The 27,123-nt window shown below is 38.7% G+C and overlaps 1 protein-coding gene and 1 long non-coding RNA gene across 2 annotated transcripts in view; one reads left to right on the top strand and one right to left on the bottom strand.

The window, feature by feature from the left end:
- The window catches only part of LOC122461609, a 46,224-nt gene extending 41,784 nt beyond the window's left edge, over positions 1-4,440 (bottom strand). Inside the window, exon 1 of the long non-coding RNA XR_006283617.1 lies at positions 3,315-4,440. This is a non-coding gene — a long non-coding RNA (uncharacterized LOC122461609). The remainder of the gene's footprint in view (positions 1-3,314) is intronic.
- A 102-nt stretch (positions 4,441-4,542) lies between these two features.
- HTATSF1 (HIV-1 Tat specific factor 1) lies at positions 4,543-27,041 on the top strand. Its single transcript, XM_037909658.2, has 9 exons — positions 4,543-4,988; positions 8,318-8,516; positions 8,862-8,909; positions 10,557-10,711; positions 11,785-11,948; positions 13,714-13,813; positions 20,581-20,670; positions 21,300-21,437; positions 21,935-27,041. The coding sequence occupies exons 1-9, from the start codon at positions 4,818-4,820 to the stop codon at positions 22,214-22,216; spliced, it is 1,347 nt and encodes a 448-aa protein (XP_037765586.1). The 5' UTR covers positions 4,543-4,817; the 3' UTR covers positions 22,217-27,041.
- The last annotated feature ends 82 nt before the right edge of the window (positions 27,042-27,123 follow it).

Genomic DNA, 27,123 nt, shown 5'->3' with positions numbered 1-27,123 from the left:
GATTACATCAGAGAGAGCAGGGCAAGCATTCCTCACACTGCCCTGCCAGCAGGCCTAAGCCTCAACCAGGAGGAATCATGTTTATGTGTGAGAGGATAGTTTATTTTCCACACTTATTTAATGCTTGGTCTCTATACTGAAATTGACAACAGTGGTGCTAATTAATGTAAGATGTGGGGTGGTACTCTGATGTGGACATTTATTGACTGGAAACTGAACTGACACTACTGAACAGGCCATCCAACAGGCACATGATGGTAACTTTTGGACATGTACTGCCTGACTTTTAAGAAATGCTGAGCACCGGCAATGTATATTGCTCAGCACTTCTGAGAATCAGACTCTTAATGATTTGGGATGGTCTCCTACTCTGCCCTGAGGTGGAAAGCTCTATTAACCCATTACCACTTCCCAAGTCATCCAGTCCTCCATAAATATGAGTTAAATACTTACTGTATTTGCCAAAGGTACTGATATGGGAAACTCTGTTACACACAGATCTGACAAAACAACCAAAGCAGTATAAAATGTAAGCTGTATTCTCTTCACAGCATTCAGAGACATTACTTTGTATTGATGTTGTTTCTCCTCTGCCTCCAAACAAACATCAGAATCAGTTTTTGTAAATGCCTACAATAATCTGATCTCAGTTACTCTTCATTTTCACCATTTTAACTGAAGTCAGAATCTGGACCAGCAGATGTCAAATTCCCTTAACTGGATCATTGTAGTTCTTCCTTCAACACTCTAATTTAGGCTGTGCTGAGCTTCCTGGATTAAAACAACACTTCATGGAAACAGCTTTTCCTGGCATGTGTGCTGATGCTTTTATTCAAAGATATGAAAATAAAATTTAGGTTAATGAAAAAATTGATGTTAATTTTGTGAGCTTGGAAACAAAAGTAACTCAAATGCCTCTCTAGCTGTCAGTTTGTAACTGATTGTAAAACAGTCTTTGGACCACTATCATCATAGCTCTGCCAAAAGAAAATTCTTGAAAGATGTCACTAACTACACATTGGATGTTCTTTGTATACCAGCCAGGGATTACTGAAAGTCTATATTTATAGCTGTAGCAATCTTATATGACAGTCTGTTGACTGGCAAATTAACTGATCTCTGTCTCTCCTCAGAGCTTTACTCTGATTTTACTACCATTCCAGTGTATATGACAGTAAAGATATATTTGCTCCTAGAATATTGATTTCCAAAAAGCTTCTAGACTGCATACCCTTCCCATTGTAGGGTAAAAAGTTTGTTTTGCAACTGCAGCAATCAACAGTTGACAAGCCGTAAGGATTTGTTCAACTATGTTTTTATTTAGAAGAAGAGTTAAAATAAGTTATATAAATACTTCAATTTTGTAGTCCTAAGCCAAAATTAACGTAACAAAAGTCAACAGAATATGCTTTCTTTATAATGTACATAAAAACAATGTTTTCTAGTCATATTCTTTTGCAAATAAACATACTTGCAACTCAAAAAGTCTCCCGATCACCCTCTGAAAAATCACTAGATGATTTGGTCACAGTTTAGGGCAACTGCACCTGCATTCCCCCTCCATGGTCCAGCAACGACACCCATTTTTAGACTTCTGGCTCCCAGCTGTCATCTCTCTTGGGTGGAGACCTATGTCTCTTTCCCTTCCCTGTGTTATTGCCAGCAAGTCAGACTGCCTAAACACGCTAGCGTCTGTGCTTTGCTCTCTCTTCAGAGGCAATAAACAGCATAATTGCCCTCAATTAGAAGTTAGCACACAGCTCTTTCTAAGCAAGCACATTTATTTTCAAGGTTGAAAGCATTACAGAAAAAAAACCACATTAAAAACAACAAAAGAATGTACCCACATGCTAATAAGCTTACCAAAAATCAACAACTCCAGAAGAGTGTGTGGTAGCAGTCAGTTCTTCAAAAAAACCCATCCTTTGTGGGGTTTGGTGGTTATAAGTTCATAACAGCTTTACTTCATAACAAGCACACTCATGCACAGTATGTCCGTGGTGCATTAAGAACTTTATCATTAAATGTTGTGCTTTATTAACCAACTAAGTAGATGACTATTACTCTACAACAATAATTATAATAATACTGATACAGCATCCCCATCTTCTCCACAAATGCACTGAGAACATGACAAATGGAATTAAAATACAATAGACACTGATGAAGAATTAACTAATTTCCCACTTGAGTCAGTCTCTGGTACTGTCATTAAGAAAGCAATCTTCACCCATTAAAAAACAATTTAAAATTCAGAGTACAAATTTAGTAATTTGCACAGCACCAGTACAGCTTTTTGAACAGTGAGCCAAAATACATTCTCTAGACGTTGTAAATACGAATAACTTATACTGTTCTTTGATTTCTAAAAAGCAGATATTTGGGAGACAGTAAAAGTATTTTAGAAGTTTCAGCAGGGGACACTTCTGGAAGAGGGGACATTTGGTCATGTCCTCTGCTCCAACACCTGAGGCAACACAACATTTTGAAGCAATACCAGTGTATAGTCTTATCTTTTTTTGTTTAGTCCTGCCAATAAAAACATTATGAAAATGGGCTTTCTATCCAATGGAAGATGGCTGCCTGCTCGCAGAAAAACAGTGCAACAGCAGAAGTAGGAATTATTGTTCAATTCTAGTATATTTTGATATTCTTGAATGATCGATCAATGGCTATTACATCCATCAGTGGCTATTAGCCAAAATGGTCAGAAACGCAACTCCATGCTCTGGGTATCCCTAAACCTCTGAGTGCCAGAAGCTGGGACTGGACAACCAGGGATGGATCAATCAATAATTGCCCTGTTCTGTTCATTCCTTCTGAAGCACCTGGCACTGGTCATTGTCAGAAGACAGGATACTGGGCAAGATGAACCACTGGTCTGACCAACTATGGCCATTCTTATGTTCTTAATGATACACTGAAACACTAAAGAGCAAATTTATAAAGGCGTGTCTGGAACGTGAGCTGCTCAATTCTAATGAAAGTAAATGAAATGGAGCTTGAAATATCTGAGAGAAATCAACACTAGGCAGAAGATCCACAACTTAGGCACGCTATAAAGCAAATAGGAAGCATCTTCTTGTACCAAGTTGTAGGAACTTAAATCCAACTTCCACTGCCAATGTTCATTGTGTTCCTGAATAAGTTTTTAATCTTTTGCTGATGCTGCCTACCATATATATACTGATGAACTAATCAGGATGCATTGTCATTTTCTGCATAAATGTGACAGCATACACAAAACACATTTCCATATTGAGAGTATAAATGTAGATTGATAAGATAAAATAATATGAAACTGTATTTCTTACCTTAGTGAGCATTGAGATGGCCTCCACTATCCTTTGAAATGAACATCAGGCAGGTGTGAATGAGAGACATGTGAAGGCCAGTCTTGATTTTGATGGGACTATCGGGCATCCTTTGAGCTAAACCAGCTGCACAAGTCTACTGCCCATCAGCGTATGCTTCTACTGCATGAGTGGAGAGATTCCTGCGGAGGAATCACTAACATGGCAGTGTGCTGCTGCTATCATTCAGAAAAACTTTGCAAGTCATGCTGCCAAAGTGCACAGCGAACAAGATAAACAGTTAGCATCATGGCACAAGAGCAATGGCAGCAGCATGATGGCATCTCAAGAACACCAGGATATCACCACTGGGCATGCCTGAGGGGGCCATATGTGACAGCACAGCCAGGCTAAAATGATGGCCCACAAGGGATTAGGACATAAACTGCAGCAATGGGGCCCGAGAGTGGCAAAGGAGATGGCCTGTGCTGAAAGACCCTGTGGCAGGGCAGACTCTAGTGAGTAGACCCCACGCAGAACAAAGAGGACCAGGACAGACTGTGGCGAGGGGGAGAGGAAGGGCTTGCCTGCCCTGAGCAGGTACCAGGGTCCCTTTCCCAAAGCTGAATGGAGCAGGACACCAGGTCAGTGGTTCCCCCATCTTTTACTAAGGCAACCCACCAGCTGCACTTTGCCTTCTTTCATGCCCCACCATTACACATTTGCACTTCTCTGCCCTGCTCCCGCCCGACAGGGAAGCCCTGGGGATCGAGGGGGCCGGACAGCTCTTTCCCCCCACATTCGCCCCGCAGCGGCAGCCTGTCCCGCAGGGCTGGGCCCGGCTCCCTGCCTCGCTGTCCAGTGCAGGTCACCCTGCTGCTGGGGTTCAGCCTGGCCGCCCCCCTCACGACCCAAGCAGCACCACAACGTCCTGCACTGGGTCAGGCCTAGGGGGGTGGCGGGGAAAGGGGCACTGCTGTGTGGTGTGGTGTGGTGTGGTGTGGTGGGCTTCCCCCCCCGAGGAAACGTATGTTTGCCTGGGCTAGGAGCCAGTTAATCCCGCCCTGAACTGGTCTGGGACCCATCTAGAACCTTCCCAGGCCCCAGGGAAATACTGCGCTAGGCCACGCCCCAGGCGGGAAAAGAAGCCACGGCCTGCCTGCTCCCAGGAAGGGGCCTATCGCTCTCTCTGTGCCTCCCATTGGCCCGCAGCTGACCACGTGCTGGCCCAGCCCTTGCCCGTTGGCTCCGTTGAGCACGACCATTCCTTCCACCCATGCCCACCTACACTCGCTCAGAATGGTTCCTCCCTTCCCTTCCGGGGTGGGGCCGGCGGGCGGCAGAGAAGTCACTTCCGCTCTTGCGCACTGAGACCCGGGCCGGGCGGCAAATAAACAGGACTCGGGGGGTAGCGGCTGCCTCCCTGAGGGGAGGCAGGGGCGCGTTGCTCGCGAGGCGGCGGAGCTGCGAGGGGGAGGCGCGTTCCCCGGGCCCGCTGAGGCGGCGCCGCGCCCGCCGTGTACGATGAGCGGCGGCTCGGACGGGAACGAGGAGTTCTACCAGCAGCTGCGGCTCCAGCAGCTGTACGAGGCCCGCCGCAGCGGCGAGGGCGAGCCCGACCCCTTCACCTACGTGGACCCGGCGGATGGGACGGCTTACGAGTGGGACCGAGACAAGAAGGCCTGGTTCCCTAAGGTGAGGCGGGCCTGGGGGCGGCGGCGGCTCGCACTGGCCAGGGCCTCCCCGGGGGCGGGGCGCCCGGGCTGGGGGCGTGAGGGCCGCGGCCGCTTCAGGTTCCCCTCGGTGTGTTGGAGCCTTTCCCGTTGGCTGGTGCGGGGCTCGGGGCCGAGCGCGACACCGAGTCCAGCGGCAGGCGCGCCAGAGCCCCAGAGAGGCTGGCGTGTCACGGCGGAGGGGGCTGATGCCTTTGCAGCACAAGAGAGCCTTGGCCTTCTGTAGCTGCTGCATCTTATTGCAAACTCATGTGTAATTTACGGTCTTCCCTCGCCTCTAGGTGTCCCCACAATACTGTGTCCCGGGTTTCTCTTTCTCGCGGTACTTTCTTGTATAACACGCAGGGTGCTTTGGTCTCTGGGTGATAACTAAAAGGGTGGGTGGGGGGAAGGCTCTGATAGTTCTCAGGGCTTCCTTCAAGTCTGCCTTTGCAGAAGATTTTTGTCTTGGCATCTGCAGCAGTGTTTTTACAAGTTTCAGAAACTCCTGGAGGAATACATTTTTATTACATACTGTGGGATAAGTCTTCCCAAAGAGGGGTAGGAAGATAGCATTAAGAGCTAATTAAATGCAGGAGTTGTTAATCCCTGGGCAACCCAGTTATGAGAGTGGCTCAGGTGACTGGCTCAGTTCACACTGCATCAGAATTTCTGCTGCTGTACAGATGCAGACATTAGGGAAAGGGAATTGTATGGTGGGTCAGTAATTTGCAAGCCACTTCACACCCTTTTATAGAGCACTGCATATGGGGCTTTCTCCTTAGCCATGATGTAACTGTAGGTCCATGTCTGGAGTCTGTATGCTTTCCCATTTTGTGTGTGTGTGGATCATACCTAATCATTTTAAGTTTTTTGATTTCTTAAGCCATAAGTATTTCTTCCAGTATTCTTTTGCTCATGGTTTGTGCTTCCCCTTAAATGAACCTGATGACTAAATGTGCATTGAAATAATGATCTCTTAAAGTTTGTTCCACCAGAACAGGATTCAGAGTAGCAGCCGTCTTAGTCTGTATCCGTAAAAAGAAAAGGAATACTTGTGGCACCTTAGAGACTAACAAATTTATTAGAGCATAATGCTCTAATAAATTTGTTAGTCTCTAAGGTGCCACAAGTATTCCTTTTCTCTTTACAGAACAGGATTGAGGGCCATTGGTCAGCAATTGTGAGAGAGTTTACACTTGCCTGTGCAGGGGAGAGAGGGCTTAGGTTCCAATCAAAGCATTAAAAACCATTCACAGTTATAAAAATTCATTTTTAAAAAGTACAGTAGCTGCTATTATGTTCATGGCTGGTATTATAATAAAGTTGTCTGCTTAATATTCCAGAAGATCAGTCCCAGCAACAGTTGTTTTCCCTTTATCTTCCTGGTTTGGAATAATAGGTCTCAGCTGGCCTTGGGTAAATGGAATACCAATATATTAATATTCCATTGAGGGCTTTTTATTAATAACCCCTTTAACAAAAATTGTTTTGCACTAGCAACCAGTCTAGTTTCAAGAAATAAAACAAAGTTGGAAATGTAGTCGGAAGTAATTTTAAATTCATTTTGTTGGAACATTTTTCTTCCCACTCAAATCTAAAAATAATGCTGCTGCAGGACAACTAGTTAGATGTATTGATTCACTGATTTATTAAGTTATTTGATAAACAAAACTATTAACTATTCACTGAAAAAAATTCAAAACAATTTTAAAAAACCCTTTAAAATAAAATTCAGCTCCCATGAAAGTAATGAGCTGTTTGGATTGGCTGGAGCCAAATATAGTGTGGATTACTATAGTGTAAGGGGGTAGAAGTGGGATTTTTACCCATGCAATCTTATGCCCAATTAAATCTGTTAGTCTTTAAGGTGCCACCGGACTCCTCGTTCATAATGTAAGATTCTTCAAAGGTCAATGCATCCCTCCTAAATTAGGCCTGGGCCTTTTGAGATGGACAGACTTTCTATCGCGTAACCAAACTCTTACACTTACATCGCGATATACTAGCGATTTATAAACACTGGAATTTAGTGTTATATGGTTCTGCAATAATTTGGCAAATCACTAAACTCCAAAAGCTTTATATTAAGTTTAATTCTGTGTTGGAGAGAGATGACTGTCATTGACAATTCTGCATCTCTTTCTTTGCTATGGGTATGTACTTGTTAAGGTATGAATTTCCAAACAAAACATTTATGTTGAGACCCAAATAATCTATATAAAAGTTCAAGGAGGCTGTAGTGATTTAATTAGTTACCAGTTATCATGCAAGCATGGAGTTATTCGGAATCCCTACTATCTCACTCTGGAATTTTTGAACACAGATTAAACCCTTAGTATATGAGTTAGTTCAGGAAAACCTAACCTTTTCTTACAACGCTGAGTTCTCATCTTTGAAAAGGTTGTCTGAAAACTTGACCATATTGGCAGTGGAAAAGTTGGTTTAAACAATAAGAAGTTGTAACCATTTTGTGATACTAAAATGTCAAACTAAACTTCAACTAGTGTATTTTCTTGTCCTATTACAACTATACAGTACTGCAAATAGTTTGTAAAAACCTTAGTAGTAAAACGTATCTAACAACAAATAAGGTATTGTAAATTTTGCATCTAATCTAATATAGTATATTTTTGGGGTGAAAGACCGATTTAGACACTGCTCATACACTCACTCTCCACAGGGAGGTTTGGTTGGGAGGGAAACAGCTAACATGTTCAGGTAATACTCTGAGCCAAAGATATATGATCTTTGACTTAATCATGTATTAGTGTGTATTGCCTATACTAAGATTTACACTATATTAACACCAGTCAATCTTCTCTGCAAACCTTTTTTCAAGAAGACAGGCCCACAAGTTGCAGTCAATTTAATAATCAGTGTTTTGGTTTTTGGCTGCCTGTCAATGTCACTTCTTCTCCTTGCTCATGGTTGAGAGCAATTGAGTTCTGTTCTTAGTATTCCATTTTGGGTTTCTTTCTGCCTCAGACAAATCTAACTCAGTAAGCGAAAGTATTAAAAGTTTTACCTTGGAAAGGGGGGCACTAATGAATTGTTTGTTTGTCTGCAATATAGAAAAAAGTTCCTGAGTAGTGTGTGCCGACTTTTCAGTATGGCTTTACTAATACCTGGCATTTCTAAGTTTTCAACTGCAGTGTCCATTTGAGCGTTTATATTTTCCTCTGTAAGTGAAGACATCTGGATTACTGTTTTAGTAGTTATCTTCAGAAATTCACCACCAGTAAACTTGTAATTTACTGGGGTTTATCTTTGAACTTTATTATAGATTAATATTTAACATTTTTTTTCTAGGTGACTGAAGACTTCCTGGCAACATATCATGCTAACTATGGCTTCCCTACAGATAGTTTAGACAGTTCCTCTGCTTCAAAGACTGAAAGTAAGCCAGCTGTGGATTCTAGGACAGCAGGAGCACAGCAGTCGGCAAATAAAAAAGCACCCCAACAAACAGATTCTAAACAAAAAGGAGAAAAAAGAAAACTCGACGCAGGTAAGGGTCTTCATTTTGCATAAGCTGGAAAATATACAATATTTAAGAAAAAATGAGCAAATGTAATTGTGCATTAGTATTATGCACAGTAGAGATGCTCAGGCATCTGTTCTGAAAATTCTTGAAACACTTCTGAAATTGCATAGCACTTATTAGGTTATAAAAACCTATATTTCTAATGTGAAATATAATCAAGCTACTAATAGTGTTCTGAGTTCCCTAGGGTGAAGTGGAAGCTTCTTGGAAATTTAGTTAGTGAAACAGATAAATGAGAGCTTAATGTTAAAATCCTGTTCTATTTCTAGGGGTTTAGCACAACTTATACAATTATGATTCTGTTCTTAGGATGGTTTCATGTTGAAGAAGACAAAAACACAAATGTGTATGTGACGGGTAAGTCATCACTTTTTTTTTTTTAATATAGTGCCAAAGGTGTGTTAGGCAATTTATATAAATAATCTGCTCCAGAGCACTTAATAGTGTGGATCACATTTTAGGACATTGTCTCATTGATTGGCTCCCTCTTCACACCTTCATAATTGCACAGCCTACTTACGCTCACATTTGTGATCGTATAACATCCCTGCGACAACTACAGCAGTTGCTGAGATGGAAAAGTAGTACTAGGAAAGTGTTGAATAAATTTACCTGTTTAAATACAATTTAACTGGCTGAAACAGGGGGAGAGAACCCAGTGTGGCCAGCCAGTACTCCAAGAGCCACCAGCAAGTGCTCCATAGATTGCAATGGTACATTAACACAACTCATGAATCATTGGTCTAGACCAGGGGGCCTGCCAGTTAGGGTTAGCATTAGACTCACTGGGGTCCTCAGCAGAAAGCCGAAGTCCCACTGCATGGGGCTAAAGCCTGGGGCCCTGGCCCTGCCACCTGGGGCTGAAGCCAAAGCCTGAGCAGTGTGGCTTCGCGAGGGCTCCTGTGGCAAGGGGCCCCAGGCAGTTGCCCTGCTTGCTGACCCCTAACACTGGCCCTGGCTTTTATATACAGAAAAAGTTATTGTGGCACAGCTGGGCTGTGGAGTTTTTATAGCATGTTGGGGGGGGGGGGGGGGGGGGGCTTCAGAAAGAAAAAGGTTGGGAACCCCCCCCCCCCCCCCGTCTAGACTAGGTCAAGATATAGTAAATGAAGGCAAAAAACAGAATAAATAGGGGAAGGGAAGACAATTTTACAGCAGTATAATGTAGCTTCATGAATGTTAAATCTTTTGCGCCTTCTCATGCTTGTTCTTATCCCAAAGATGAATTTGTTTGAAAAGGTATAATACAACTGGCTGTTTTTTGAGTTACATGAGCACAAGAAAAACATGCACCTGAAGCAGCATATCTTAAGAACTCTCCTTTCTCTAGGCTTGGCTAACTCAGGAATTCTTCATAATTTAAAAATATTTCAGATGCTGTTTTTCTTCTGCTCAAATAGCTCATTTGTTTAAAAATTTTAAACTTCAGTATGTGCAAAGTCTTAAATGAAGGCATGTTGTACTAAATTAGGAAAAAATGGTAAGAATGACAATTGTACTGGCTCTGCAGTGTCTTAACTTTCTGTCAAAGTTAAAGGGAAGATACCTAAACGTGTGCACCATGAAAAACTGTGCATTGGTTAATATATTTGCACATAGGTTAATGTGTTTGCTATGTCATTGTTTTGGGATATGAAGGAAACTTAAGTCCAAAAACACTTAATGCAACACAGACTTTACATCCACAGATCAGAAAACTCAGAAGTTAATGGTTACCATAGAAACCATCACATTTCCACAATTCACTTGCTTAAAAGGCAGAAAGATTATCAAACATTCAATTAACGGGAAATAAAACATGCTCAAAACTAAATTAGTTAACAAAAATAAATTTTTGTGCATGTAAAATCTCACCCATAACATTGCACTGACACATTTTTCATTTAATAACTGATTCATTCTTGTTTTCTTTTTAAAATGGGCTTAGTGGGGTGCTGAAAAACTGGATTTGGAATTCACTATATAAATACATTCTAGATTTATATGGTTGAATTTACTTTGCAGGTTTGCCTCCAGATATTACAAAGGATGAGTTTATACAGGTTATGTCAAAGTGTGGTATCATTATGCGAGATCCTCAGACAGAAGAACATAAAATTAAACTTTATAAAGACAAGCAAGGAAATCTTAAAGGAGATGGCCTCTGTTGTTATCTCAAGGTCAGTGGTGTACTCAGTGTAATATTACTTTTTTTTTTGTTGGCTCTGCTTCATGACAAAGTAGTTCTTTATTGTCAAATATGAAAGGCTGCAACTTTTCTCTGACGAGGAGAGCTCTCTGTAGCTCAAAAGCTTGTCGTCTTTCACCAACAGAAGTTGGTCCAATAAAAGATATTACCTCACTCACCTTGTCTCTCTAATATCCTGGGACCAGCATGGCTACAACACTGCATGCAACTTTTCCTGACACTTACCAACCACTGTTGGTTTTTATTAGATGTTGCTGATAGGGCGCTCTGAATGGGCATTCTGATGCCTTAAGATGACCACTGATTATAGTGGTGTTCACAATCTTTACCTTGTGCTCCCACAGTCCATTGTATGCACCTGTTTTCACTCATTTTACTTAATTGCAAGCTTCTGGGAGCTCTTTGGGTTAGAGACCATCTTTTGTTACGTTTGTACAGTGTCTTCCACAGTGGGACCCTACACACTACAAATATTAAATAATTAATACAGGGGCAGAATTCAGAAAAGCTGCATCACAACATTATGGCCATAGTATTGTCATGATAGTTTTTCTGAATCTTATTAACTATTTGTATTTTCAGAATGCAGGCTGCAAAATACTGACTGAGGTATTTAACGATGAGGATCTTTCCAATTGACTTTCAAGAACGCTTAAGCTCCTGAGTCTGTCACTTTTGAAAGTGGGACTTAGGTCCTTTTGAAAATTTTATCTTAATCTTTTTTAATTCTTCCCTATAATTATAGTAGCTTACTAGAACTGTCATAGTTCATTTTTTAGAAATGATTGGAATGAAGAGAAGTGGTGACTTGGTGAAGTGCAGTTGGGGGTGGGTGAGTGAGTCTGTTAAGTACACTGGTGAAATGTGTTTTTGGGCCAGAGTCGAGCAATACTGAAAGTAGCCCCTTTTTAACATTAATTTTTGTAAACAGGTTCAAGCTTTGTTTGGGCGTAGAGGAACTCATTTTCAATTTTTTTAATCAAAACCTTCTCATTGATTATGCTTGTTTTAAGGCTTATTATAATTCGATTTATCTTCAAATAGCGAGAATCAGTTGAGCTTGCATTAAGACTTCTGGATGAGGATGAGATTAGAGGCTACAAATTGCATGTTGAAGTAGCAAAGTTTCAACTAAAGGGGGAGTATGATGCAAGCAAAAAGAAGAAGAAATGCAAAGACTACAAGAAGAGGCTGTCTCAACAACAAAAGTTTGTAACTTTTTTCAGTAAAATGTTTTTTCTAAATGTCTTAGCTAAAACAGTTTTTTGTATTCATTTATTCAATGTTATACCAATAATTAAAGATCAAAGATTAGGTTTAGAGTTATTTCACTGGGGTGGGGTGAGGAATATGAGTTAAATGCTGGCATCTTGAAAGTCCCTTGGATTGTCATGTTTGGTTGGAGTCCATAGAGATCCAAAGACTTCCATTACTTTCTTCTGAATGGAGTGTTACAGGTGAGAGGCAGGAATTGTTGGTATGTTTTTTTGGGTTTTTTTTTAAATGTGATGGAAGTTTCTCTTCCTAAGTTAGTGAATCTGCAGAACCCTGTAGAGTCACTTTTACTCTTGTGATTAACATTGCTCCTATAAGGAGACAGCACTGTTTAGCTTTCTGCATGTTACAGTTAGTTAAATTTAATAATTGCATTACACTTACAAAAATTCTAGAGCAGTTAGCATGAAGTTCCAATTAGTATATGAACAAGTACACTGCTTTCTATTTTTGCCTATTTGTACACAGACATCTGCCTTTAGCATTCAAATGTTTTTATTTAAAATTTTTCTTATGTAGAGGTGAATTACATGTGATCTTAAAGAATCAAGCAAATTCCTACTGTTGGAAGCAGGAAAGTTCCATATAAAATTTGATTTTGAAATACTGCACATTCCAATGCAAAGCATTTTAAAATTCCCTGGACTGCTGTTTTTCTTCAAGGAATAAATAGTGATGCTAATTTTATTATACTTAAAAGGAAGAGGTTAACTTGAAACTACTTAACATTGTTTTTTAAAAGTTGACTAGATTTCAATTATTATACCTGCCTCTGGGCTTCCATGCCCATTTATTATTTTTACAATGTTTCTCTGTCCCTAGGAGAAACTGACTAGGCATGGGAAATAGTGAAACTATGAAGGAGGTTCTGTCAAGTGCACAAAGAAAACAATGTATTTTCACCTCTGATGTTAGGTATTACTTTAAAAAAAAAAAAGTTAATACTTTCATACGCTGACTTTTAAATGGCTTGTGTTCCTTAATCAGCTTGCAGAGTGACCTTCATAGAAATCCGAGAATGCTTCACCAGAAGCAGCAGGAATAAGCAATTTTACTAAATCAGACTTTTCTCTAAGATTGAGATCATAAATGTTAATGGAATCAAGCCCAGTTTCAGCTAAAGAATAGTACAGTAGGTACAATTCCTACAAGCCCCAACCATAGTCAAAATGAGAATTCACAGAACAGATAAATTAGCAACAAAATTCAGGGTGTGGCAAAGGGTGTGCATTATGGCACTATATTTTTATGAGATAATGTACTATAAAGAACATGAAGACCTTGAAATGCAAGCAGTAAATGTTTACTGTAAGACCGTGTGAGCTTATAAGAGAATACAAATAAAATCATGTCAGAACAATTTTCAAAGACCTTTTTGGGAATCTTTAGATGTTTGTTGTACTTTAAAGCTGGATGTTCAGTAGACTACACTGACCACTGAAGTTAAATTTGGCTTGTCTACATGACATTCTTGTGCATGTTTATGGTATTTGAAGCTGCTTTGTAAGAGGAACAGTGATTAACTTACTGATCACCTTTCCATTTCATTTTGTAGAAGATTTAAATAATTCTTTAGAACCAAAATAGCTATCACTACTGAAATCTGTATGTCAAATTAATGATTTTTTTTCAACAAATACTTGTAGAAACTGAAGAAAGGTGCAACAATGTCTTCTTACTATTGCTTCATTTCATTAGACAATTGGATTGGAGGCCTGAGAAGAAAGATGCCACAGCTCGAAAGCGACATGAGCGTGTTGTTATCATCAGGAACATGTTCCACCCAAAGGATTTTGAGGTAGGAAGAACTAAATACTAGGTGAAGCTGGTAGTGCTGGCAATAGTCAACATTGCCCATCATTTACCATTATAAGACCCTGTTTTCAGTTGCTTATAACATTGACAAATGTTAACTGTTCAGGCAAAAATCTTCAGCTAACATGGTTCATCTACTTCCAAGAACAAAGCTAGGGAAAAATATTGCCTTGCCCATGTTTTAAAAAAAAAAAAAAAAAATCTTCCTTGAGAAGCTCTAATGCCTCCATGGTTTGGAGCAGGGGCTTAAAATTTGGCTCTGTGTGTGTGTGTCACACTGCTGTCGTAGATGCCATTTGCCATCCCTATGGAAATTGACCCAAATATGGCCAAGTTAAAATCTGAAAAATTATACTTTGCACATGCTCAATAGAAACTTGTTATTTTGGTAGCAAATACTCTGAAGCTACCATTTGCGCTGAGCATGCTCCATCCCAGGGCTGCTCTTGCCCTGCAATTGTTGCCCCTGGTTGCTGGAGGTTGTTGTGGCACCAGCAAATGAGAACAGAGACTGTTCTGTGTTCTGCTCCCAGGCAGCTAGGGGGAAATTTAGGAAGCAGCCGTATTGGAATGCAGTGGGAGGGGAGAACAGAATCATACAGTTGCCAGGATTGAAATGGTGCTTCAGCTTTATCTGACTTTTCATACTTCAGCTGAGACTATCTGAAAATACTATTCCTATGGAACTTATTTATTTTAATGACCGTGGAGAATATGGATGACTATGCTTATTTTCACTAAGCACTGACACACTAGCTGAGCTCCCGTAGTTTATTCCTCCTCCCCAACAGTTAAGGGATTTTTGATTAGCTCATTATAATGGAATCATGACGTTTATTGTAACTGGAATAATATCTTGCTCTTACAGTGCTTTTTATCAATAAATCTTAAAGCACTTTACAAAGGAGGTCAGTGTCAATGTACATTTTCAGAGCAAATTATATTACTCAAAAACAGTTTAGTTAATTGTTTTTGCCTGTTGCCATTTTGTTTACTTTATGATTTGTGTAAAATAAGTCAAAATTAAACCTACAAAAGGGAGGAAATTCACTGTTAATCACCACCTACTTCTGCACTTCACAGTGGCCCAGCTGCTGTATTCTATAGTGGTGGCCCCTGTGCTGGGGGTTTATTAAAACTAACAATGAAGACTTGCAAGCTTTAAAATTCTGATACATATCTTGGACAAAAGATTTGAAAAAGTCAGCAAGGAGTCAGTAGAGTACAACCTGTTTCTCACTGTCAGCTTAACCTAGTATCATTACACTTCATTGTGAATACCATGACAACCTATCATGTTTAAGTAATCCCAGGTCTGTAGTTCTCCATTTGTTGGGACTCCTTCGTTGAAGAAGTGCAAATTGTATTTTTCTGCGAAATAGCAAAAATTGTTTAATCTTAAAATGTTGAAGTTTAAACTTTAAAAATTTGAATTTCATCTCTAACCTATTCTATGCAGTCGTGAGTTCTCAAAAATCTGCATCTCATGGAGAAGGTAGAGGAAAGAATAGTGAATGTCAGGTGCTAGGAAAAGGGAAATGTAGGGGATGGAGAAAAATCAGAACTCTATTTTAAAGTACACAGCCACATTCCCAAAAAAGCCACATTTCAGTTGACCGTGTCACTTTTCATAGAACTTCCAACTCAGCTCTCTAAAGATCATAATTTAAATCTTCTAATTAAACTGAATTTATAAATGTAGCATTCTGTTTAAAAACATGAAGTATGTATGGGCATGCTCAAAGCTATTACCTCAACCTGCAGACATAGCTGAAGTTGATTGTGTTTTAATTGATTTATATGGGGTTCATAACATACATAAGAATGGCCCTACTGTGTCAGACCAGAGATCCATCTAGCCCAGTATCCGGTCTTCTGACAGTGGCCAGTGCCAGGTGCCACAGAGGGAATGAACAGAATAGGTAATCATCAAGTGATCCATTCCCTGTTACTCATTCCCAGCTTCTGGCAAACAGAGGCTAGGGACACCATTCCTGCCCATTTTGGCTAATAGCCATCGATTGGACCGATCCTCCATGAATTTATCTAGTTCTTTTTTTAAACCCTGTTATGGTCTTGGCTTTCACAACATCCTCTGGCAAGGAGTTCCACAGGTTGACTGTGTGTTGTGTGAAGAAATACTTGCTGTTTGTTTTTTTAAACCTGCTGCCTATTAATTTCATTTGGTGACCCCTAGTTCTTGTGTTATGAGAAGTAGTAAACAACACTTCCTTATCTGCATTCTCTACACCAGTCATGATTTTATAGACCTCAATCATATCTCCCCTTAGCCGACACTTTTCCAAGCTGAAAAGTCCCAGTATTCAAGATGCAGGCGTACCATGGATTTATATAGAGGCAATATGATATTTTTTGTCCTATTATCTATCCCTTTCTTAATTATTACTAGCATTCTTTTCACTTTTTTGACTGCTGCTGCACTTTGAGTGGATGTTTTCAGAGAACTATCCACAATGACTCCAAGTTCGCTTTCTTGAGTGGTAACTAATTTAGACCCCATCATTTTATATGTATAGTTGGGATTATGCTTTCCAATGTGCATTACTTTTAATGTTGGTAAATGCAATTTCATCTGCCATTTTGTTGCCCAGTCACCCAGTTTTGAGAGATCCTTTTGTAGCTCTTCCCAGTCTGCCTGGGTCTTAACTATCTTAAGTTATTTTGTATCGCTAAGCTATGTGGCAGTCTCATCTCAAATATTCATTTATATAAATTGCAAAGTTTCACTAAAGTGCTCTTGCTCTGTAAACTGGGACAAATATATTTAAAAATAACTTCAGGTCCATTCTTTGTATTTAAAAAAAAAAAAAAAAATCTGGACAGTGAGTTGCTGACGTTGCTAAAAGTTCAGTCCTGCAACCTGTGGTGCATTGTGACCTGATCCATCAAAACACTTAAGCACATGCTTAAATTTAAGCATGAGTGGTCCATTAGAGTCAATGATCCTACTCATATGCTTAAAGTTGAGTATGTCATTAAGTTCTTAGATGGACTGGGCCAGAATGCTCAGCATCTTGCAGGATCAAACTGACCACAGATAACTTAGGCCTTGTCTACGCTAGAGTTTTGTCGACTCAAGTTACGCTGAGGTACCGCCACCGCCATAGTATGTCCACACTATGCTCCTTGTGTCAGTGGAGTGCATTCACACTTGCAGCTCTTGCATTGACACACAGCAGTGCAGCGTGGGTAACTATCCCACTGTGCAACTGGCCGCAGGGTGCTTTGGGGAGGGTTTGCAATGCCTCATGGGGCAGGCACAGCGTTACATGATGGTTTCTCAGTCGGCATCCTACTAGATTGCCAGCTGCTTTTCAGCTGGTGAACTGGGGGGGGGGAAGGGGGAGACGTGAGTGTGTCTGCACCATTTCTTTAAGTTCAGACAACAGATGGAAGCAACCAGTCCTGAGGCAGAAGCTGGTGTACAGTCAGCTGGTGTTCCCCTCACCCCAGCTCACTGAAGACCTGTACACCAGCAGGGGACATGGGACTCCCCGACATCAGCCCCTGCCTCCCTCCCTGGCTCTGCACAGCAGTGTGTCCCGCCCCAAGCAGCAGCTTGCCCTGCCTGCCTGCTGCTGTGGTCCTAGTGCTGGGGCGAGCAGGATTCCACATGAATGTTTTGATTCTGTGATTCCCTCAGAGTACTCCCACAGTCTCCTCTCCCCACAGACCGAGGAGATCCATTCCCTCCCCTGTAGTCCAGACAGTGTGTTTGCTGCCAGGAGCTGGTCTGCTTAGCTGAGCAGTAGCTGTGTGAGCTCTCCACGCTGAGCAGTTTCAGAACTTCCTGGAGTTTTGAAAGGGGAAGGGCACATGCCTGTGCAGCTGGATGCAGGGCACCAGAGTTCAAAACAGCGAGCAGAGCAGTCACAGTGGGCACGGTGGGATACATCCTAGAGGCAACATAATGAACGCAGAGTCTGCACTGATGTTTTGTCAATCTAACTTTGCTGCAAAAAGCCCTGCACCTCTTCTTGAGGTGGTTTTATTTTGTTGGCAAAGCAGGAGAGTTTTGTCAGCAGGAGGAGCATTGTAGCGTGTACCCCTCCACTGTTTTCTTGACAAAAGCTGCCTTTTGCTGACAACTAGCATGTAGAAAAGTTCAACCCCACATTCATGAGAAATAACTTTTGTCCATTTTCTTCACTTTATTTCTTTTCCACAAGCTATGCTATCTGTGAATTTGTGGTATGAAAACACACAAATTTATACCCTCTGATAAATTCTCTCAACCTTCAGGCTTAGGCAGGATTAGTCTAATAGTAGTAATTGCTCTGCTAAAACAAATGCTGTAGGAACACTGGAGAAAGGTGAGAATATTTTAATTCAGAAATTGTCTCCTGAAATGCCAAATAAAAAATTTGGCTATTTTTTCAGTGAATTCTGAAAAGCTAGAGGTATGTGCTCCAGCTTTCAAAATACATTTTGTCCACTACTACAGTACTTTATATCCCTTTAATGAGGATGTATTTAGGACCTGTATTTGAGACCTGTATTTTAAAAATCTCATAGAACTAGACTAATTTTAGTTTAGGATTCAAAATTAAATTTGTTTACATACCAAATTCCAAAACTATCCCTGTGTACCATGGAGAACCCATTCCATAAATACTGTAGTGGTATTACATTTCCTCTAGTAGTTTGAGATAAAAAAATAATTAAAACTAAACTGTGGCATTGGACTGAAAGCAGTCTTAACTCTCAGCTGGTGTAATCTTAACAGCATGCAGTTTTTTGGTTGCCATTGGCAATTGAATGGGAGGCAGAAGGAAAGTGGGTTTTCCCTTTTCCCCAGTAAAATAAAGAAAATTACAACTGCAAAAAATAAGTTGCCCAAAAGAACACACACCAATAATGTTGATTTGGCAGCTAGCATGAATCCCTTAAAATACTGAGGATATTAAGTTCTAAAACATAATTTTACTTGATTCAGTGGATAAGGGAAATAGGGAGATTTAATGTTTGCATTTTAGTAAACTTTGGTAGATTCTTATACTCTTAATTCAAAATGGCTTGGTTGAAAAACCATCATGTGGGTTCAGAACTGGCTGAGGCCCTGTCTTCACTGTTAAGTGGTGCTTTTTTTAGCCTCTCAGTAACTAACATTTGTGGTAAACTAGGTAAGGTCAGTACTCCACCACTGCTTCATGTTGACCTCCCCTAGTTTACCTTGCAGTAAAACTAAAGTGTATGGGCATCGCTGAGAACTAACATTTGCAAGTTACTTGTGGTAAAAATCTCACCTTCTTAGCTGTGAAGACAAGGCCTGAAAGACCATACACCAAGACAGTGATAAACAGCAGTGCATCTTGATGGAAAGATCTAATGGAATGCCAAAGGGATTGGTGGCAAATGTAATCTAATTAAACATCTTGATTTGGAAGAGGGAGTGAACAATATTAATGAAACTCAAAAATGATACTAAAGTAGGAGATGTTGCAAATACTAGTAGAAAACACTGAGTTTAGGAAAGAACAGAAAATTAGAAAGTGCAATTTAATTTGGAAAAAAGCAGTCCAAAATTTGAGAAATAATATGAAAAGGAATGCTGCAAGTGCACAAATTAGGTCTGAGTTTGCCATGTGATCTGTTTAGTAGTATAGTTCGTAGTGGCTGATGTAGTTTTGTTTGCGCTGGTGTGTAGCTGTATTGGTCCCAGGCTGTAGGTCTGCGTAAGCTCAAAAGCTTGTCTCTTTTGCCAATAGAAGTTGATCCAATAGAAGATATTACCTCACCCACCTTGTCTTTCTAATAGTTTTGGGCATATGCAGAGACATTGCACTATGCGTTAGGAAGGTAATACGTATTCTTCATATTGCTGGAGTGTGGCCACAATAGGATGTGTACTCTGCATTTGGGGATAGTTTGACATGGTCTCTTAAGAATAGGAGGCTGCCTGATGAGTAGTTTATTGAATAATTTCACTATTTTCTAGAAAATTTCTAGAAATGTATTTTTAAGTAGCTTTAGATGTTCCAATCAATGAGGCTTTTATTGTGTCCTATTTCAATCAAGAAGTTTCCCTGATACCAATACTAAATTTGCCTTTATTCCAAGCTATTATCCCATTTCACAGTACTAAATCTTGTTCATTCCTCAGAGGGTTTCTTCTAAGTGCCTGTAGATTTATGCTTCCACCACACGTTTAGTCTCAGCTGAGCAGTAACTGAGAGGCAGGACCTGACATTTTTAAAGCACATACCGTAGTACACTGGGAATGGAAAAGGACAGTCAGAAATCCTTTGGATTGAGATGTCATCCCAATTTCAATAAAACCAGAGACTTGTAGACTGGCTCTTTAAAACCAGAATAATCTCAAAAATCAATATGTCTGGTCACATTAAACCTTCAGCTCCCCCTGGTCACTTTTGTTCTCTGAACTTCCTCTATTTCATAAAGCTTTCTGGGGAGGTGGTGTCTGGAAAAGAATGCAGTATTTGATTCCTAGAGGTAGACTTCTGCTAGTACTTAAACTGTTTTCCTATTTGTTTGGAACAAAGCTTCATGCTTATTTCTTAATATTTTGGATTGTCATTATTTTGCAACATACTATATAAGGGAAAGTACTAGTGGTTTTCCTGTATAATACATGACTACTATTATTCCTGTAAACTGTAGGACCTTAGAGTGTGAATTCCAGTTTGCAGTTTACACACATTTATGGGAATTTTCAGTTGTATTTTTCTTTTTTTAAACAAATCCATATATTTATGTATTTCTATACAGGAAGATCCTTTAGTACTGAATGAGATCAGGGAAGACCTACGGACAGAATGTGAAAAGTTTGGAGAAGTAAAGAAGGTTCTCTTATTTGATGTAGGTATTTTCTATTATGTTGCATGGTCATAATTACTGTAACCTTTTCAAATCAAATATACATGATGTTCATGCTCCTTAAATTATGAATAAGATTTCTGGTTCTCTGAAATTTGTTTTTCATGCAATCTTAATTTCATTTTTCAAATTTTCAGTGCTAGAACTTAATTCAGAATTTTTTTCCATTTTAACAAAGGTGAAGTTAAAAACTGCGCATCTGCATATTCTAGCTCCCCCTATGTCTAAATGCAATATTCAGCTTCTCAAACAGATTTGGGGACATATGCATTAGAAGTTGAAAAGCATGCACCCACGAAATTGCAAGTAGCTAAATTCAGCTTTTTTTTTTTTTAACGCTGGACTTTATACAAAAAGATTTGAAGTAGCTTTGTTTAAAACCTAAAGCTGAAAACCCTAATTGTGAAGTACTAAAGATCATGCTGCTTCAAAATCTGAAAAGAATGGAAGGATATGTATTTCAAAGGTATATGCACATGAACGGGCTTGTGCATATGTCTGCATACAAAACTGTACCTGATCTCTTACAAGGGCAGAGTAAAGATCTTTGGAACGAAATTTAATTCCTGTTTTAGAGATTTAAACGATAGGGTTTTGTCTTTTTCTTACAGCGACACCCAGATGGTGTGGCCTCTGTTTCATTTAAAGAGCCAGAGGAAGCTGATCTGTGCATACAAGCTCTCAATGGAAGGTGGTTTGGTGGTCGTCAGCTAAGTGCTGAAACATGGGATGGTACAACAGATTATCAGGTAATCCTTAATTTTGGGGTGGTTTTTTTTACCAAATTGTAATTTCTAAAAATTCTTTAACTGTTAATCTATTTAATTTTAAAAATAGAGGAAACAAAATTTAAAATTTAAGTAAAATCAGGAATTTAAATGTTCTTTTCAAAGGGACAAATATTAAGCCTGGCTTACCCATAGATGCCAATTATTTGGGGTCCTACCAGGCCTATTTTTTGTTCTATTAAAAATTGTATTAATCCAATTTTCAAAGGGCCCAATTATCTTAATTGTACACTGAAGGTAAACTGTTCAGTTATTCCTTGCTGTACAAACAGATCGTTAACAACTAGCACAATGGGCCCTGACCCAAGTGTAACCTCATGGTGTTAATGCAGTCAATGTTGATTATAATAAAGTAGCTGTGGCATAGTTTTACCAAGTGTAAACTACTAATTTTTTTTATACCAAGTGAAAAAATTGCTTCAAGAACTCCAACCTAATTAAGGTTTATTTATACACAGGTGGAGGAGACCTCAAGAGAAAGAGAGGAAAGGCTCAAGCTGTGGGGGTCATTTTTAGGAGAGTCTGATGCAGAAAAGCAGAAAATTGCAGCTGCTTCAAATTCTGCAGCTAGTGGTGTGAAACTGCCTGAAGATCAGCCTTCAAAAGATAATGGCACATCTAAAGGTGATGTGAATGATGAAGCTCATAAGAGAGAGAATAATGGTGAAGGCATTAATGAAGATGGCACTCCATCAACAGACAGCAGCCTTGCAGGCAGTGATGATGAAACAGATACATAACATCTCTAATATTTTATGAAAGCATGCTTTTTAGGGTGATGTTTGGATTTCTCTTATCCTGTGCTTCAGGGTGACTACAGACAGTGTTCATGTGTTTATATGCATATTTGATGTCATCAGCTTGTGCTTTGAAATTTTCATTAAAAGCAGTAGTTAATGAAGATCTAAAAAAAGTTCATATTAATTGGCTGCTGTCCAAGAGCACAGCAGAACTGACCAGGCTTCTTATGTCATATATTTGCTTGTCAGTGTTTAAATTATATAAATGTGAAGTGTATGTGAACTCCAGAGTTTGAACAATTACACAGAATCTAAAACATTTTAGTAATATACAAAGATATTAAAATCAATATTAATGTTTGCTTTAGTTCCTTACACTTTTGGAACTTGGTATCTTCCTTTTGACAGTTTTACAGAACAGTTGTTGCAGTAAGGCCCAATACATTCACCCTGTACATGCGTTGCCATATTAGGCATTTTAAATAGCAGATCATGGAGCATGAAATTGTCGTTCAGTCTACAAAACTGAAAATTCTTGCCATAGCCTACACTGAGCCACAGATACGTGAGAAGATATTTTAAAATCAGAATGTTCAGTATAGAAGGGTGTCGTCTCCTTCTTGAATCTTCCATTGATGTAAACAAGTTGTGAGTATTTTGAGGAGATTAGACCTGTAAGCACTTCAACACTGGAACACTGTAAATAAAACTGACCTAATCTTCAGTTTAAATTCGGATGATAGAATGAGTATTTCCATGTGCTGAAAGCATGTAAAAATTATACATTGAACATGTGGCTTTGGGGGTTCTTTTGCCTTAAATCTAAGAAGTGCTTTTTCAGTCTTTGGTAGGGTGTGGAGTCAATATGTACCATATTCTTTTTGAGATAGATGCTTTTGGTTTAGTTCACAGCCTGAGGGGCCTCTTCCCCCAAAGACTTCATAAAATTTAAAAGGTTTTAACCTTTAATCCCAAGGTTGTCACACAGTGTATGAATATCAGGGAACATGTTTTTCAAAAATTGAAAATGTTCAAAAATCAAAAAATAGTAGTTAATTATATTTTCTTGTTTTCCTGTTTTCCTAGCCATTAAATTGACAAACATTTTTGTTCAATTAGGCAAAGAATTTCAAAACAATGTCTGAAGTTAGCCGCCTTAATTAGATGTGTAAAGTGGTCTGAAGTTCAAAAGTGATTTCAATGGATCAGCTTGGATGCTGAGCACTTTTGAACGTTACTTTAGGCACCCTGTTTAAAAATGTTGGCCCTAGATCCTGAGCATATCTGTTAATATTTGGAACTGGCTCTGGATTATTTGAAAAAAGTAGAGTGGGTTGTGAGAGATTATGGGTGTTAGTGCTCATGTTTCCCATTTGAAGCGCTCAATTTTGATAGAAGACCTTGGTTGTCTTTAATTTATACTGTACTTATCTTTGATTTTTTGAATTTGTCTGGACAATTACACTGTAGTAAAGTTTTTTTTGATAATCAGTGTGTTTATGTAGGTTATGGCAATAAGTTTGTATAAATTAATACTTGCCGTTGTGGTTACATCTTATTTCCTTATGAGCAACCTAGATAAGAGAATAGTAGTTATTATCAGACTTGTAACCCCTGATTGTATTAAATTGATGGATACTTTAATTTATTATAAACTAGTGTGACAATTTTTTAATTTTTAAATAAAATACCCTTTGCGGATTTTTAAAAGTTGATTATGCCATTGAGAGGAAACCATTTAATTCTCACTATCCCAGTAGATTCTTTTCCCATCTTTGAGCACATCATGAATTATAAACCTTAGCAAAATAAGTGCTTCTGATTTGTTTAGGGATTCTATATTGGTTAGCTTATAATTATGCATAATGTCAAATTCAAATTACTTCTAGCCCATATAGTTCTAAACCTAAAATGTTTCCGCTGGTACAGTGTGTACTTAACCATTGTCATGACCACAAACATGTGAATGCTTAAAGCTTCTGTGTGTAACATGCAGCTTAATACCATGGGCATTGTTTTCAGTGCTTCTCTGTTCTAGCTCCCAAACTCTAGGCTTTGGATCTGTCAAGCTAGCATGCTGTTAGCTTTCTAGAGGGCCTAATTAATTATAAAAAATATTCTGGGCAGTTCAACCTAGCAATTAAAAAGGGAATCGAAATTGCTGTAGAGAATGCTTGAGAAATGAACGTTTTACAGTACTATGCCTTATCAGTTACTGTCAAATCAGATAATTTGGCATTGACTATTTAACAGTATGCTTAAAAACCCATGTAAAACTAAGGAATTGGTGTATGTACATTAACTTCCCCCTCAGTTGATTTAAAATTTGATTGCCCTGCCCAGCTACTGAAATTTATTTAATGAGAGGGGTAAGTTTTTAAAATTCTCCTTATTTCAGACTGGAAACAGCACCAACAAAAACTAAAAAACAAAACAAAACCACTTTACTGGCGTTTTGAAATAATTTCTAAGAATATAAATTGTTTTCATGACTGCCTGAAATTCTGAACCATTTGTTTCCGCTTCTAGCCAAACAGTCTAAATTGAGACATTATATTGAAGTTGGTACACCTCTCTTCACCTACCTTTTATACTTGGACAGGAAAGTAGGGAAAATATTTTTTTAAAGCTAGCAGCTTATTCATGAACTATACAAGAATGGTGATAATGTATAGAAAACAAATAGTGAGACACATGACCGTTTCCAGTGGGGTGTTTATGTAAACAGTGGTTTTAAGTTAGAGTACTTTTTATTATATACAGTAATTATGAAAGTTTTCATAATTCATTAGCTTATACGGGAAACTACAGTTTGCCATATGGTTATAGAGAATCATGTGATCACAAAAATGAATTTGAACCACATGATCATGAATCTAATATTTTAGTACAATAAGTTAGTGGATACTGTCGAATTCTTAACTCTGATCTGCAGACAAGCAGAACCTGTAAATGTATTATTGTTCAATGATTTTTTTTACCTCTAGTAAGTGTTTTTATGCCAAGTGAGTATGTAGTAATAAACTTCTAAAATACAATATCTACCCCCAAAATAGTTTGTTACATGGTTACAATCCAAAAGTAGCAGAAAACCTGAGTCTTGTCACATGGCCTGAGACTCACAAAACTCTCACATAACCAGTCCCACTGAAGAAGACTACACTTGTGAGTACAGTTTTATAGGATTGAGTCCATGATCCCCCCTCAATTCAGTAAAGATGGCAAGATCAGGATTCAATATGGGTTTCTTGTTTTCCTTATGTTTCATTCCAAAGTGCTGTCAATATACTGCTTTCTTTCAGACCCTACCTTAAACCTTAGCTTTTGAAAGCTGTTTTCCTAATCTGATTTGTGCTGTTTCTGCCTGAATACCTTTATGAAGTTGTTACAGTTAGCAGAGAAAACAGGTCTTGTCAGAAGTGAACGTTTCAAGAAGTTATCCCCCCCTTTTTTAAAAAATATTATAGTGTCTTATGAAAAGGCCAACTGTTTCTGGTCTAGCAGTAAATTGAAATGATTTGCCAGTAATCAATGTAGCTCTAATTCAAAGAGCTGCTTTCTGAAGATCCTGCTCGTAGATTTAGATAGTGGTAAAGCACTGAGTGTATTTAAAATAATTTAAATACAAAGGGGTGAAATATTAAATAGTTTTCACTTATATAAAGTGTAGATAATATTGCCAAGTTCTAACCTATTCCTTATTTTGTATTGAAGGGCCAAATTATACTGATTTGTCATTTAATAATTGAATAATAGTATAATGATTCATAGATGCTTATGTGCATAAGAGGTGGTAATACTGTACTAAACCAATTACCGGTAAGTACAATGCAAAGATTAGACTGGAAAGGGGAGGGGGAAGCCCCAAAGGAGCAGATTTAAGTGTTTTTCACATTTGCATGTACATGTCTGAAGAGAGGAGGTATAGGGATAGTTTAGTTTCATTTTGCATCAAAATGTTTGTTGCTCCTGCTGACTTTCACTTTTAAAATACAGCTGGATATACTCAACTCTTAACTGAATTTCAATCCTTAATATACGTTTTATTTTGTTCAGGGATTGCAATTTGCTTAAAATCATTAATGTATTAAATGCAGTGCATTTTGACCTAAAAACTTGTCCCAGATTTCATTCACAAGGCTAAACTATTTAATTTTTTGGAATATTTAATCCCAATTCACTAAAGTGTACAGGTATTAGGTGCTTCATAAAACTACACTGACATTTGAATTCTACAGTGAATTAGTATCCACATCTTAAACTCTATATTACAACCAGACTAAATTCCTTCTAAGACATCACACTGCTTTAGATTTTTCATTAGACTCAACATCAGTTTTATTTTTTTCTGAAATTGAGAAAATATGCTGTAGTATGACAAATAAATTAAATTTTGTATATTAAGGAAGTCATGTTAAATTGATGTGTGAGTGTGCTGGATTGTGCAGGGCTTGAAGTTTTTGGTATTAAGGTATTCTGAAAGTGCAATCAAATGTAGTTATAGAAATACAAAATGGCTTTCATGGCTAGTGTTACATTTTTTGCACTGACCCACAGTGTAATACTACTATAGTAATATTGTAAGATTGTCTTTCAATAAATTAACTGAGTTGTTCTAATTGGCTTTCCCTTAAAGCTAAATTGAATTTGCCATTTAAAATTCTCTCATTCTGAAACGTAAATTTTTTAAATATTCCTTCATACTTATAATTTCTAGCCCTGTGACAGAATCGAAGAAGCTCTTGATTTGTCTTGAATTTTTGTTTTTGTTTCTTAAAGGGGTTGTGTTCTATACTACCTTTTTAATAAACAAACTTATAAACAAGCCAGTCTTTGCTTCTCTGATCAGTGTTTGAAAGAATGTATTTAGGCTAATTTCTAATTCAATTTGTTATGTAAGTTTTTTG

This window comes from Chelonia mydas, chromosome 9, assembly GCF_015237465.2.
Source record: "Chelonia mydas isolate rCheMyd1 chromosome 9, rCheMyd1.pri.v2, whole genome shotgun sequence".
NCBI classification, from domain to species: domain Eukaryota; kingdom Metazoa; phylum Chordata; order Testudines; family Cheloniidae; genus Chelonia; species Chelonia mydas.
The sequence above is the reverse complement of the archived record's forward strand: the minus strand, read 5'-3'. Positions and strand labels throughout refer to the sequence as shown.

What these genes read in the sequence shown, in the direction of transcription:
- HTATSF1 (XM_037909658.2), top strand. Translation starts at nt 4,818, where the DNA reads ATGAGCGGCGGCTCGGACGGGAACGAGGAGTTCTACCAGCAGCTGCGG. An exon ending in AGGCTGTCTCAACAACAAAA is followed by an intron (nt 11,949 to 13,713) that starts GTTTGTAACTTT and finishes TCATTTCATTAG; the next exon opens with ACAATTGGATTGGAGGCCTG. An exon ending in TCCACCCAAAGGATTTTGAG is followed by an intron (nt 13,814 to 20,580) that starts GTAGGAAGAACT and finishes ATTTCTATACAG; the next exon opens with GAAGATCCTTTAGTACTGAA.